Consider the following 13,628-nt stretch of genomic DNA (forward strand, 5'->3'; position numbering starts at 1 on the left):
GCTCAGAAAGCATCTAAGCAACAAGACACCACTGAAAACTAATGCAAGAGCAAAACCTAACTACCTTCTAATCTGGTCTGACATGTTTACACCATCGGGTGAAAGTAAAGCTGAGAAAACAGGAGTTTCTATCAAAACACCCAACCTCAGCAGTTTAGTCACTAGTAGCGTCAGGGGGACAAAAAGCAATTGCACAACAACGTGAAAAGCAATCACAGTGCCTGTATTTCTGTACAGACAAGTACCAAAGCAGAGTAAAACTAGTAAATTAATTCATCCAGACTAGGTCTGCAAATTTCTCTTCAAAACTCAACACAATTACCACCAAACCACAAGGTAGCATCACTTAACAAGACAGTGAAACAAAATCCAGTGCCTATCACTGACCTGTTGTGTTAGAAAAGCTAAGTAACTTCTCCTTCATTTCCCTGTCCAAACGTTTGTTTGACTGGTTTTTTGTACAAGTTGTTCAGGCCTCTCTATCTTGCATTTGGTCCATACTGGACCATAAACGTATTAAACATCCCCTGCTTTAAGTTCTACTCCTTATGGCAAGGATACAATGATTGCTGCCCACTGTTACTAAAGAGGGGACTACAGAGCAATCTTGCTCAGACAATGTTTTTAGAGGTGCTTTGCCAGCTGCTGCCAAGCTTGGCTGAGCATAAAACAACAAAAAGAGGTACAATTAAAACTCAGAACCCTATAAAAGCCACAATCTGTAGGCCAATTTTCAAGTGAGCTCATTTTTCTGCGTATCTCATCTTCACAGTATCTTTCACAAATATCTTGATCATACTGAGTCTTTTACAGACAAGTGCACAAAATCATGTCTGAAAAAATAACTACTATTTTTCTTATATTTAATAGTGCATGAACAACTCTTGCCATAGACTGTTCAGTAGCAAAGCCTACAGGTTTTCTTTTTGTTCCTCTGTACTTGCTATGTGTTCTACGGTAGAAACATTTTCCTCTCATTTTGGCATAAAAACTCAGTAACAAGAAGTGTATTCTAAAAAAATAAGCCATTTCTAATTCTGAAAGCTGAGCAACAAACAGTTTTAAGGATTCAAGATTCCCAACTAATATTACAGTTGTCTCATTTTACCTTCTGCATTCCCAAAGCATCCTCAAGATCTACTACACAGCCTATATGGCAGTTGCTACAGGTGTATCTACTGAAGTGGACTGATTTTTGTTCGGCTGCAGTACAGGCTATTTACTACACTCTACATCTATTGTTACATGGACATTCAGGTTAATGCAGCACTTACATGCAGAAAGGACCGAGTTCTGTTCTGCTGTTCAGGCAAGTAACTTTTGTGCTTAATTTTAAAGCAAAATAGCCTTATGAGCACAAACATTTGATATCGTATTTGACATCATCATCATCATCATTATCACAAAGTAACAGCAGCAGGTTTTATTTTAAATTACTGTCCTCTATGCTCTAAAATAAATTCACCTTACATTTATATTTCTGCAGAACACAAGTACTATCCTCAGCCCTTCTGTATTGTAAACACATTCACTTCTGTACCGTTGAAACATACTTTGCATCTTGATGTTCTGCAAAGAGACAGTCATCTCAGCAGGAGCACAGAGGTCAAACCCCTACATTTGTTCTCAGCTGAACTCACTGTTCTTACCCTTTCCTACTGGATGATGTTCCAGCTCTGGTTCTTCAGTGATGTCACAGACCAAAGAGTCAAGTTGCACTATTTCAGCTTCATTTGCTACCACAGATTTACTCCACTGCTTCAGTAACATTAACCAAGAGCTACTGCAAAGACAGCCACACAAATATTATAAAAATGTGTTTGTCATGCTGAATTCCAGCACCCCAACTGCCCAATCCAGACATCACTCACTAGTGATCACAGAACCCATCACCAGCAAGTGGGAGCTGATTTTTCCCAGAGACACTTAAAATCTCCCATCTCTGTTTTCTTCCAAGACTGCCTTGTAGTTTGGGATTATTATGTAAATTGTCTCCCCTGCCACTTCACTGCCCAGGCCAGCAGTTAACAAAAGAAGTAGTTAACTGTTGATCACTTGGGTGGGGGCAGGTTTGTCTCTTTTGGTTTTTTTGGATATTCTTTGCAGTCTTGGCTCGGTGGAACGCGGGAGTGGGGGCTCCGAGGAGGCAGGTTGCCCTGCTGGTTACTGCGGGGGCTTTCCTGGCTGTCTCGCTGCCGCGGTGCCCGTACTGCTTTTCTGGCCACGCGGCTGCCGCTGCCTGCCCCTGACTGCTGTTCTGGCCGCGTTGCTGCTGCTGCCTGCCTAGGATTTGCTTCTGGTTGCTCGTACTTTTCTGCTTCTTGGACGGGGAACACAGGGGGAAGAGACGGAGTCCATCTGAAAGCCCACTGCTCGTCTGTCTCACTGGAAAGGGACTGAAACTCATTCTGCAGCCAGCCGGGCTGTGACATTGACACTTAAGTATAACCTTTCCTCCCGGAGGAAAACCTGCTGGGTTTTTGTTGTTGTTTTTTTTTCTTTCTCTTGTGGTGTTTGGAAAGTGGGTTGCACTAGTCTGTTTACATACATACATACAATACATACATATATATATATATATGTAGCAGTTATCCTTCTTGTATTAAAATTCCTTTTCTTAAATTTGATAAGGAGTGGTGTGATTATCGTGGAGGAGGCCCCTCCCCTGCTTGTGGGTAAACATTTTGGTTTTTTCCCCTCAAACCAAGACAGACTGAAAAAACAAATCAGAGGCCACAAGTTTGCCCTGTTACTGCAAATGTTTTTGAGGAAAAATGCGAGTTTGAAAGGTGTGATTTTGTTCAGCAAAAGTTATCACTATAAGGGATAATCTTAGATTCTAGTCTGCTTATCATATTAGCAGAAATAAGAACCACTCTTTTCTTTCTCCATTTATCCACTTACTCCTTCAAAACACAGAGCACTATTCACCCTGAACCTCTTATGAATGTGAAGTTACCACACCTGTACCCCCAGACTTCGTTGTCTGCACTCCATTTTTGGTGGGACTGGGTTTGGGGGTGGAAGACAAGGAGGAGAGAGGCAGGAACAAGGTAAGAAGGTGCAAGTGTAAAGCAGCTCTAATGCAAAGCTGTCTTGCCAACAAGGCTTACTATGTTAGCCCCTGGCAGCACTTTGATTGCAGAGCTTGCCAACACCTTGAAGCACAGACACAGCAAACCCTCTAAAATAAAGTTTCAGTACAGGCCATGGGGGCATGAGGGAGCATTTAGCAGATGAAAGAAAGACAAAGGAATCAAAATCAGCAGCTGTTTACATGCAGAATTGATGCAAGTGTGGAACAACAAATTTCAAAGACCCACTAGTCTAAATATAACAGACTACGAGAATATTTTCATTTAGCAAAGGCCTTCAAAAAAAGATAAAGTTATCAAGCATAGCAAAGGAGTTGCCTTCCTCATCAAGTATCAGAGGACACAAGGGGTAATATAAATTCTTTAAGCAAGGAGAACAGATCCAGCTGTCTTTTTCAGGCATAGAAGCAGCACTGAAAACTCTGTTTTGCCCTGAAACAAAGGAATAACTATCTCATATCACTCACTAGTTTATCTGCACAACAGCTGAATGTACCTTCTACTGGTTAACAGTTTGACCTGCAACAAAAGCTGGTCTGGAGGGAACTGAAACAGAGAGGACAGCCAAGCTGCCAGTAAAAACAATCAACAGCAAAAGTCGGCCAGTGCGAGCAGGAAGTTCCTTTAAGGTACTTTTTTCCTACTCTACAAATACATTATAGTCAAAGAAAGGTATCCTCCCCCTCTCTGCTGCCGTGGGATTTTTAACTGCCCTCATGACTGGCTGAGAATTTTGTAGCCCTACAAGGAAAATCCCACTTTCATCTTCAACCAACATGTTCTCCCTGGTTCCACCACAATAAGGCACAGCCACTCACTGTGCTTGGGCCGTGCTCAGGTTCTGCCACCTAACTGAGTATCTGGTACATGCAAAAAAATCAAACTGTATGTGCTTTAACCTTGGACTCCTTGGGAGGAAGAGCATTCTGAAGCAAGCAGTTCAAGCTCCAATGCTCCAAAGGCTTGTGCTGGCTTTGCAATGCTGATGTGACACCAGGAGTTACAATCCATGAGCTACTAAGTGTTGTTCCCCTGTGCAGTTACTCTGACTGGTTCAATTGTTTATTTGGGCTAAACACTGCAGACAAGGCAAGCTCTGCGACTAGTATCTATAAAACATGGCTTTGCAACTTCAATCACTTCCTAACTGTACTTTTCCTCTCTCCCCTTGAACCTCAGATAACATTTTTGAGACTTCACTTGACAGCTTTCAAAACTCTTGGTAGATAAACCTTTGTGTTTCCTCAGCACACAGAGGCGGAAATTCTTGCTGCAACTCTTCACACTTCACTTCTGCAACTCACTACACTCTTCCCATCCATGCTCAGTATAAAGTATAAAACTGATCTAAAGGAGAAGGCTGAGCAGCACAGAATGCAAGGGATTCACTCTTAGAAAAAGTAAGAACAGCCATTTCAATGCTATTTAATGTTTACATTACTTGCACAAGCAAGTATTCCTACAGACTAATCAAGCTATTCCTCCTGTAGTCTAGAGAGGAAGGAAAAGGTGGTCTCTCTTCTATTCAAATATCTGGGAACTGTTCCGGCACTATGGCAACAACACAAAAAACTCCCTATGTAGACGTGTTTATCAGAGAAAAATGTTCTAATAGGCTGCAGTATCGCTCATATAGAATGTCAGTTTTATACATTAATATGTTCAGCTTTTCCAGAAATTAGTCGTATTTGCCTCTCTTTTTTCTTTACCTTAAAAACAGTGAGAAATCCCCACCAACTCAGTACGCTCAGCTCAGGGCAGCTGTTCCACTGCTGCAAACGAACACCCTTCACAAACACATTTTGGTATTTTGCTCAACCTATACATTGGACAGGGTTTTAACACCTTACTGCCACACATAACCACAGCAGCCCTCCCAAACCAAGAAAAGCCACATTAGTTTTTCTTATGCTATAATTTCTAAAGCAGACAGAAGAGCCCTGATGTTCTGGGAACCTTTAAGGGCAGCTGACCCTGCCTTGCTTCTCTGAAGAGGGAAGTGTTACTCCAGCACTCAAAGCCAAAGCAATCCTTTCATCCAGTTCTGCTCATGTTAAAAGGTATCTCTTGCAGCTACTACTCCGGCAATGAAAACTTCCTGCCCACACAGAGGGAAAGTCTTAGCAGCAAAAGACACACACAGGAAAGAAAGGCATTTTATCTTCCAACACCCTGTGGTCTGTCACCTCCACAATAGGTCAGCTGTCAGAAATAACTGCAAACATCAAGGTTTCACTAGCTTAAGATTGGGAAGATTTCCAAGCTCCTTCCTGATTCTTTCACTCCTTCCTCTTTCTGGTTTCTTTTTCCTCCAAGTGGGAGAGAAAGGGAGAAGGAGGAGAATACCCAAACCCCTAGGAGACAAATCATGAGACAAGGGAAAAGGTAGAAAAACCTGGCAACCTTAATTGAGGATCTCTGCCAGAGATGGGAACATAAAAGGTGGCTGTTGAAAAGCACATTTCCACATCAGAAGTGATGCCAGTGGCCTTGGAAAGCTGAAAGCCCAGAAAATTACCTCTTCTTCAATCCTCTGCTAGGTGTAATGGACAAAACATGTGCAGCTGCATGAGGAAGGTTCATTAGCCTGTATCAAATCAAGCACAATCCTTTCCTCACATCATCTCCTTCTCTCTAAATATCCTAAGAGGTTGCTGAGAAAGAGAGACTAACCATTACCCACCTAAGACCACTAAAACCAGAATTCCATGGGGACACAGCCATCCACCTGAGTCTCCCAGTTTCTATGGGGGTCAATCACCACATTAAAAGACAAAGAAATGAACTGAAGAGTTGGGAGAATTAAAACCTGCTCTCCAGAGAAAACAACAGACCTAACAAGTACACTTCATTAGCATTAAGAAACGGTTATTGGATTCCCAAAGGAGCAGAACCTCAGTCACACTAGAGAACTGATTCTAATCACTACACAAAGTCTGCTATTAATTTCTGTTATTACTTTTTTGCAACACAGGCATTAAAGATTGCAGAACACTGAACTGCCAACCCAGTAACACAATCTCAGTACTCTCTCACCAAAGCTAAGACTCTGATGGACCAAAAGGTCAGTACTGCAACATGGCATTTGAACATCATGCTGGAAATTTAACTATACTCAAAGCTGGAATTAAGTCTAAGAAGTGACAAGATTTGCAGTCTATACATAACAACTAACAGCATAACAAAATTTGCTAATTCTTATTCTGTGGCAAAGGAACAAAGAAAGCACAATGCAAAAGCTTCTGGCATTACTATGCACAGCTGTGGGAAAGGGAAGGTGAATTTTAACATACTGAATGAATGCTATGCCAGCATAAATCACTGCAAGAGAATAAAAACTACAACACAGCATCAAACTGTGATTGTGATTTGACACCAGAGGGAAAAAAAGACACTAATTTTATAAAAACAAAACAACAATAACAACAGAGAAAACCCAGCATCTTTTTACTTTAATTTTAAAAAAGAAGCTTAAAAAAATAAATTGTAAGTAATTTCCATTTGGAAAGAGCATTGTGCGCTACTCAAAGTCTACGAGAATAATTTAATGAAAAGCATTCAACCAAGACAAGCTAATGCCAGATGATTTGCTCATCACCTGGAAAAGGAACACAGCATAAATGATAAAACAGCTTTTGACAACTGCAGATGCACAAAGAGCACTCTCTTCAGCTCAGCTAAATAACTGGTTCACTCACAGAGAAACCTGCTGGGAGGAAAAGCTAAGAAGATCTGCCCTCCCTTTCCAATCAATGAAAAAGAACTTAATACTAAGACTAAAATACTTTAAATTATTTCATTCATTTTTTATTTTATTTTTAATACTAGTAAAATCCAAGCAGCAAAATTAGATTTGCTAATTTTAAAAACTATCTTATTGTTGAATTTTAAATCTATCATTCCATTAAACTCTTATGCTAAAGAAAACAAGTTTACACAGAGGTGTATATACACCTAAGTATCTCAAAAGCTCATTTATCTCTTCTAAACTAGAACTGCCCAAACTGTGCTTCGGTATTAAACTTCAGTCTTCTGCATTTTTTAGTTAAAACATCTAGAAACTAAGTGTACAGAGAAAGGAAACTGTCACTCACCATTTTTCAACATGATAAAAGATGAAGCTTCAAGATCTGAATCTTCCTCTACACAACCACCAAACCTGCATGTACTACTTGCAACTATCAGAAGTCCTGACACTGCATTCAAATGCAGCTGTCAGTTACCAATAATAAAGACTTTTTTCCAAACACAAATGCAAAACAGTATTAAAACCAGTTATTAAATCACAATTTCCTTGCTCTACTGATTTAAATCACAAAATAATGAGTTGAACAAAGCTATCCTCTTTCAGAATCTGAATTCTAATTACAGATGGCTGTACCTTTTAGAATACACATCCTGCACACATCAATGGCCAGACTGAAAGACATCAGCATTTGATTCCATCTATCTGTCCTGATCAGCTCAATCTTCAGAAATAACCAGGGGAGGAGCAGAACACAAACTACCTTGGAAGAGTCACAAAGAACATTTTATTTATCAGCAACATGTACTTCTATAAGCCCATGTTTGCTTTCAGTAATTTTTGTGGCTTATTTTCTTCTCTGTTCTACACTTAGCTTATATAGCTACACTATTCTATTTTGATTTTGTACTCAGAAACAGAGATTTGAACAAAAGCCAAATTTTCCCTGACTTTTCCTATACTGTGCAAGATTTCAGACAAAAGACCAAGGAAACCAACAGTCCAAGCAGTGCTATGGGAAACTGCCCAGCTGACAATGAATTGTTGTCTTCATTTTGCCACCTCATCACAGCCAGATAGGATGGGGAGTGTTCTTCAGACTTCCAGTTTTTGAATTTTCACGTTATTGCCTTTAGGTTGGTGAGTTTTGGGGGGTTTTTTTGTGCCTTAATGGATATCACACAAGGATTCTTGTTAGGTTTACCTTCACAAAAATTAAGTGCAATGGTATGTTCCTATTTGGTTGGGTTAGAATCAGTACCAAAGTTATCTTTCACAATAAGAACTCACATTTAGGAATTTTTTTTCTTTTATAACCTTCTGTATGTTCAGCCAGGATACATTGACTGTTTTGGTATTGGGTTTTTTTCCTTTTACTCGAAATTACCAAACAAGGAAAAGCCACTGGCTGAAAATGGAAGAATCAGGATTTCTCCAGTTATCACTGCCTTTGACATCAAGAGCTACCTTTACAGAGGCAAAATATCAGCTAAAATAAAAGTACTGAAATGCCATTTGTCAAGCTATGTAACTATTTGAAGCAATTATCTGTGTAATGTACCATCATGTGTAAAGTATGCATTCACCTCAGAAATAAACAAAAAAAAATCAGAGCTTTCCAGTCGTTACCAAGCAACCAAGAGCAGAAAAAATACAAAGCTTTCAAAATAGAAATGCAAACCAAAGCTGAAATTAATTATTTAAAAGTCAATCCAGACGGTTTATCAACCACTCTCTGAGAGCCTTTCTTATAAAAGCCCTTGTTTAATCTCTGACCTCTTAAACAAATAAACAAAAGGCAGTTTTTTTAAACAGATGCCTTCCACAGCATATATTCTGAAGGTTTACTCCAAAAGCAGATTTTCTACTCTCTGTTGAAATCTAGCAACAACCTAAATATCTATCAAGTTCTCGTCAGGAAAAAAGGTAAACTTTCTTTTATAAACAGCTATTAAAACGTTACTCCAAAGACACAGTATTTTACTGGTTTATATTTCCGGTTAGCATTCAATTAGCATTCAGTGAGTTGGCATAATAAATGAGAGGCACAAATTGTGCAGTTTTACAAGCTGTTGATTAAACTCTAACTTTCCAGTAGAATAGTTAATTCCAGAAACCTTACAAGACAAAGATCCTAAAACAGCTCTTCTTGACTCTGCATATGTAAGAAGATGGATAGATGTTCGTTTCATTACTTTCAGCAGCAGCTGCGCATTGTTGTTTGCTCAACTTCAGCATTTTCTCCTACTGCTCTAGAACATGGCCAATAAAAGGCATCTCGTAAGTCACCTTAATGATTCCTTCATTAGGAGAAAACACTAAATCACACTGTAGATTCTCACTACTAAAGAAAAAAACCAAACCAATCGATTTTGTGATTCAGACTCAAATCCAGGCTCACTAGTGAGCTCCAAAGAAACTCCTAATCTAGTAAAATGTGCTGAGCCATGTGCCTAATCACAGACCCAGCTTCAGATGTCCAACCCACATCTTTACACACACATCCAGTTTTAAACATTCTTGGTTTCTCCAGCATACCTCATAGGTGTTTGCTTGATATCACATCAATTAAAAGTCCAAAAATTTATTGAAAACACAGTTCATGTTTCAAAATAGCCAAGCAATTGATCATATTACTTTACATTTATCTAATCCCTCCTCCTAAACTAGATCCCCAAGACTACAGGTAAGCCTACACATTTTTTCCTTATTTCTCCTTAACTATAGCTTAGCAGACTTAATAGCAAGACCACAGCTGGCAGAATCACACACACATAAAACCTGCCAGCACTTCCAGTTTTCTCACTATTGCATTCTACTACTTCAGGAATACACCTCTAAACCAGTGCCTAACTCTGCTGCTTGAAGGACCTACAAATATTTGAAATATTTACAACAGAGAGGTATTGCAGGGTGGAGTTCAGGCAGAAACTTCAGCTTTCTTTTTGTCTCATATTTTTAAATGTAATCCCAAATAATCCATCAACTGTTGGAAACACTTTCATAATTGTGTTAAAACCTGTTGTATGTGAGTAGGAAACAGGTATTTCGAATAGCACTGCACAAGAAACAGGGCTTTAGCCCAGATATGTACAGTCTCCCTGGTTTGTATTATTGTTCGTTGGCTCACAGACACCTCACATGAATAAAAATCACATAGAATTTAGAACTATAAAAGTCATTGTGTGACTGAACTACATCCCGACAGTGCACACTGATTCACACAGAGTCCTGTTTTTTTCTCTTAAAATAACACACGTAAGTATTGAGCCATTTGCTTTTATCTACTTCCATCAAAACTTCAGTAATTTTTAATGAGGTTTCAAATTTTTAGATTTTTATGGCTCCTGCCATCAGGATGCTCTCATCTGGACTCAGTCATATCCCCATGCATATATTTCTTGCATTTTTAAAGACCATAACACTCTGACCACCACCAGGAACCCACAGGTTCAGAGTCACCTCTACAATGACTACACATAGTATCTTACTTCAATTCCTGTCCTACAGTCAACTAAAACCATAAACTAAGTGGAAATCTAAGAATGCACTTTTCTTTTTGTGTCTCTTCTGAAAAAGTCCTCTAGTAATGACAGAGACTTCTCAAACAGCTACATTATCAATCCAAACTACAAAAAAAAAAGCCTTAGGGAAAGGCTCTTTGTGCAAGGCAAAGCACAATAAGAGCCTTCTAACCGTCAGCTGAGAAAACCAATAAAGACATAGCAGTTAAATCTTGAAAAGTTAAAATAGCTCTCCTCTAAAAACGTACACCATGAAATGAAAGGTCCAGCCCTGGTGAGGGGATTCCTGAGCAGACTGAACAGCAGATAAAGCACCTTCAGACAGCAACCAGGGGGTCTGCACACCCATGGAATGCTGTGAGGTAGGCACCTTGCCTCCACTTCCATTTCTGTCCAAAATTCATCCTCCTCTGCCTCCAGGAAACACCCTCGGTATTAGCTTGATCAACACACACCTTCTCACGTGGGGACCATCTCACAGGTGGCAATCTTGCACCACCACACCCACATCCTGCTACTTGCACGCTGACATTAACTCTTCCACACATCTCTCCAGTGGGGTCAAGAATCACAGACTCGATTAGGCTGAAAAACACTCCTGAGATCACTGAGTCCAACCTATGATGGAACACCACCACATCAACTAGACGGTGACTTCACCACCTCCCAGGGCAGCCCACTACAATGTCTAATCACTCTTTCTCTGAAGATATTTCTCCTGGTGCCCAGCCCAAACCTTCCCTGGCAAAGCTCGAGGCTGTGTTCTCTCGTCCTGTCACTTGTTGCCTGGGAGCCCGATCCCCACGTGGCTACAACAACCTCCTCTCGGATATTTGTGCAGAGCGATAAGGTCACCCCTCGAACTCCTCTTCTCCAGGCTAAACCCCCCAGCAACCCCAGCTGCTCCTCCGAGGACCTGTGCTCCAGACCCCCCACCAGGAAGAGGGAGCCAGAGGACGGGAGAAGGGAGGGGTGATGAGGGATGGGGGACACAAAAAAGATACACAGAGATGTAAAAGAAACGAGCAAAGGAACAAGCAACCCACACGCCGCTGCAATTGCAGCAGCCTCCTCCTGCCTGGCGGCGCCCCGTCGTGCCTGGGCCATGAGGGGACGCCGCCCCGCCGGCACAGCCGCCCTTCCTGCCCTTCCCTCCCGCCGGGGCAGCCGCTGAACGGCCCCGCCCCGCCCCACGCACCCCGCGGCAGCGCCCGCCGCGGCCCCGCTCGCGGCCGGCACCGGGTCATGGACACGGGGGAGCGCCGAATACGGCCCGGCCGCCTCCGCCACCTCCGCCGCCGCCTCCCACAATGCACCCCGGGCGCTCCCCCGCGGAAGCCACTTCCTCGCGCGGCAGCCGCCCCGCCGCTCCCCCCGGCCACACTCACATCCGTCGACCTCCTCCTGCAGGTCCTCCTGGAGCAGCGACAGATCTGCGAGGGAGACACACACACACACCGTGTGCCAAACGCGCCCGCCGCTCCCCGGGCCACGCGTGACCCGGCCCCGCCGCGGGCTGCGCCCCCCGCCCCGACCCCACCCTGCAGACCCCCGCTCCAAGTCCGGACAGCGGCGGGAAGCGCTGCCGAAGCCGGGGCGGGGGGAAGGAGGAGGAGGAGGGGGATAGAGAGGGAGGGCTGGCGCCTCGCCGGGGAGGCGGCGTGTGGGGAAGGGGGAGGGGGGCGATGCCTACCCGCCATCTTGCTGCTGCTGCTGCGGCCCCGGGGCCGCCCGGCTACAGCGGCCCGCGGCCGGCGGGGAGCGGCGCGGGGCAGGGCAGCGCGGGCACCGAGCGCTCCAGGCCCCGGGCCCGGCGGCGCTCTCCGCGTCCCCGGGAGAGCCGCGCAGGGAGGCAGGCAGCGCGGGAGGAGGGAGCGGGCGGAGGAAGGCGGGAGGGAGGAGGGGTCTGGGCCGGACACGCTGCCCCCGCCTCCGCCCGGCGGAGCCGCTCTGGCTCCCTCGCTGCGTGCTCGGTCGGGCGGCCGCTGCTCCACGCCCCGCGCTCTGACTCACGGCCGGAGCTGCCCGGGCTCGGCCGCACGGCCCGGCCGGCTCACCTGGGCTCGCCGCTCCCTCCCCGCCGCCATCTCGGGGCTTGGGCTCCTGCCGCCGCCGAGGGGCTGGGGCGAGACCACGGAGCTTCCCCTGCCCCGACACTGGGGTGTTGTGGGGTCACCTGTAGCAAGGACCCCAAGGTGCTCCTCGCCTCGGGCAGCGGAGGCGCTCCGGGACGAAAGGGAGCTCGCCGTGGAGGCAGCGGGGCCGCACAAGTCCCCGCCGCCACCGCCGGGGGGTTACCTGGGGAGAAGGGTCCCTGATCACTGGAGAACAGCGCTGCAAGGAGGGAACGCGGAGCCCTGGCGGATGCCAGGCTGCCCATGAACCGGCAATGTGCCCTGCGGCCAGCAGGGACAATGAGATCCTGGGGTGTATCGGGAAGAGTGTGGGCAGCAGGTCGAGGGAGGTGATTCTGCCCCTCTGTTCGGCCCTAGTGAGGCCACAGCTGGAATGGTGTGTCCATTCTGGGCTCCTCAGTACAAAAGACGAGGAGCTACTGGAGAGGAGGCCACAAAGGTGATGAGAGGTCTGGAGCATCTCTCTTTAGAGGAGCTGGGCCTGTTTAGTGTAGAGAAGACTGAGAAGGAATCTCATTAAGGCATATAACTGTTTCAAAGGCGAGTGCCAAGAGGATGGTGCTAGTCTCTTTCCAGTGGTACCCGGTGACAGGATGAGGAGCAATGGCCATAAACTAAAACACAAGAAGTTCCACCTCAACATGAGGAAGAACTTCCTTACATTGAGGGTGGCAGACACTGGAACAGCTGCACAGGGAAGTCACGGAGTCTCCCACTCTGAAAATATTCAAACCCACCTGGATGCATTCCTGTGTAACCTGCTGTAGGTGACCCTGTCTTGCCAGGGGGGTTGGACCAGATGATTTCTTGAGGTCCCTTCCAACTCTAAGGATGCTGTGATTCTGTGACACGTGGCTGTGCCATTACCACACAGCCCCACAAGCATCCTCTTCATGTGAACTGCCAAGTTTCTGCAGCTGGGATCCTGTGGCTCAAACACATAGGATGTTCTTGCACTGCTCCGCTATGCCTTCTGTCTTCTGCTTTAAAAATAGGCAATTTAGTCATATATACACACACAGGTACCCATCGTTTTGTACTCTTTTTGGCTGCACCTTTTGGTCATTGCTGATGGTTTTTGTTTTAACCCTTTTGGTAGATTTTTTTCCCTCTGTATACTGGAAGAAAA

The 13,628-nt window shown here is 44.5% G+C and overlaps 1 protein-coding gene across 7 annotated transcripts in view; it reads right to left on the bottom strand.

Moving 5' to 3' along the window:
• Positions 1 to 12,235, bottom strand: part of PPP4R1 (protein phosphatase 4 regulatory subunit 1) — a 69,192-nt gene extending 56,957 nt beyond the window's left edge. For 2 of the 7 annotated variants that reach the window (XM_071554818.1, XM_071554817.1), the window contains exons 1-3: positions 12,058 to 12,064; positions 11,753 to 11,797; positions 1,650 to 1,783 (exon numbers count right to left, since the gene is read on the bottom strand). In XM_071554818.1, the coding sequence (XP_071410919.1) occupies positions 1,650 to 1,770 (121 nt within the window). In that variant the 5' untranslated portion in view covers positions 1,771 to 1,783; positions 11,753 to 11,797; positions 12,058 to 12,064. Of the gene's footprint in view, positions 1 to 1,649; positions 1,784 to 10,819; positions 10,839 to 11,562; positions 11,645 to 11,752; positions 11,798 to 12,057 lie in introns of those variants that run through there. The other 5 variants (XM_071554823.1, XM_071554819.1, XM_071554822.1 and 2 more) reach the window with 4 other exon arrangements.
• Between the last annotated feature and the right edge of the window lie 1,393 nt (positions 12,236 to 13,628).

Source organism: Pithys albifrons, chromosome 4, assembly GCF_047495875.1.
Source record: "Pithys albifrons albifrons isolate INPA30051 chromosome 4, PitAlb_v1, whole genome shotgun sequence".
Taxonomy (NCBI): domain Eukaryota; kingdom Metazoa; phylum Chordata; class Aves; order Passeriformes; family Thamnophilidae; genus Pithys; species Pithys albifrons.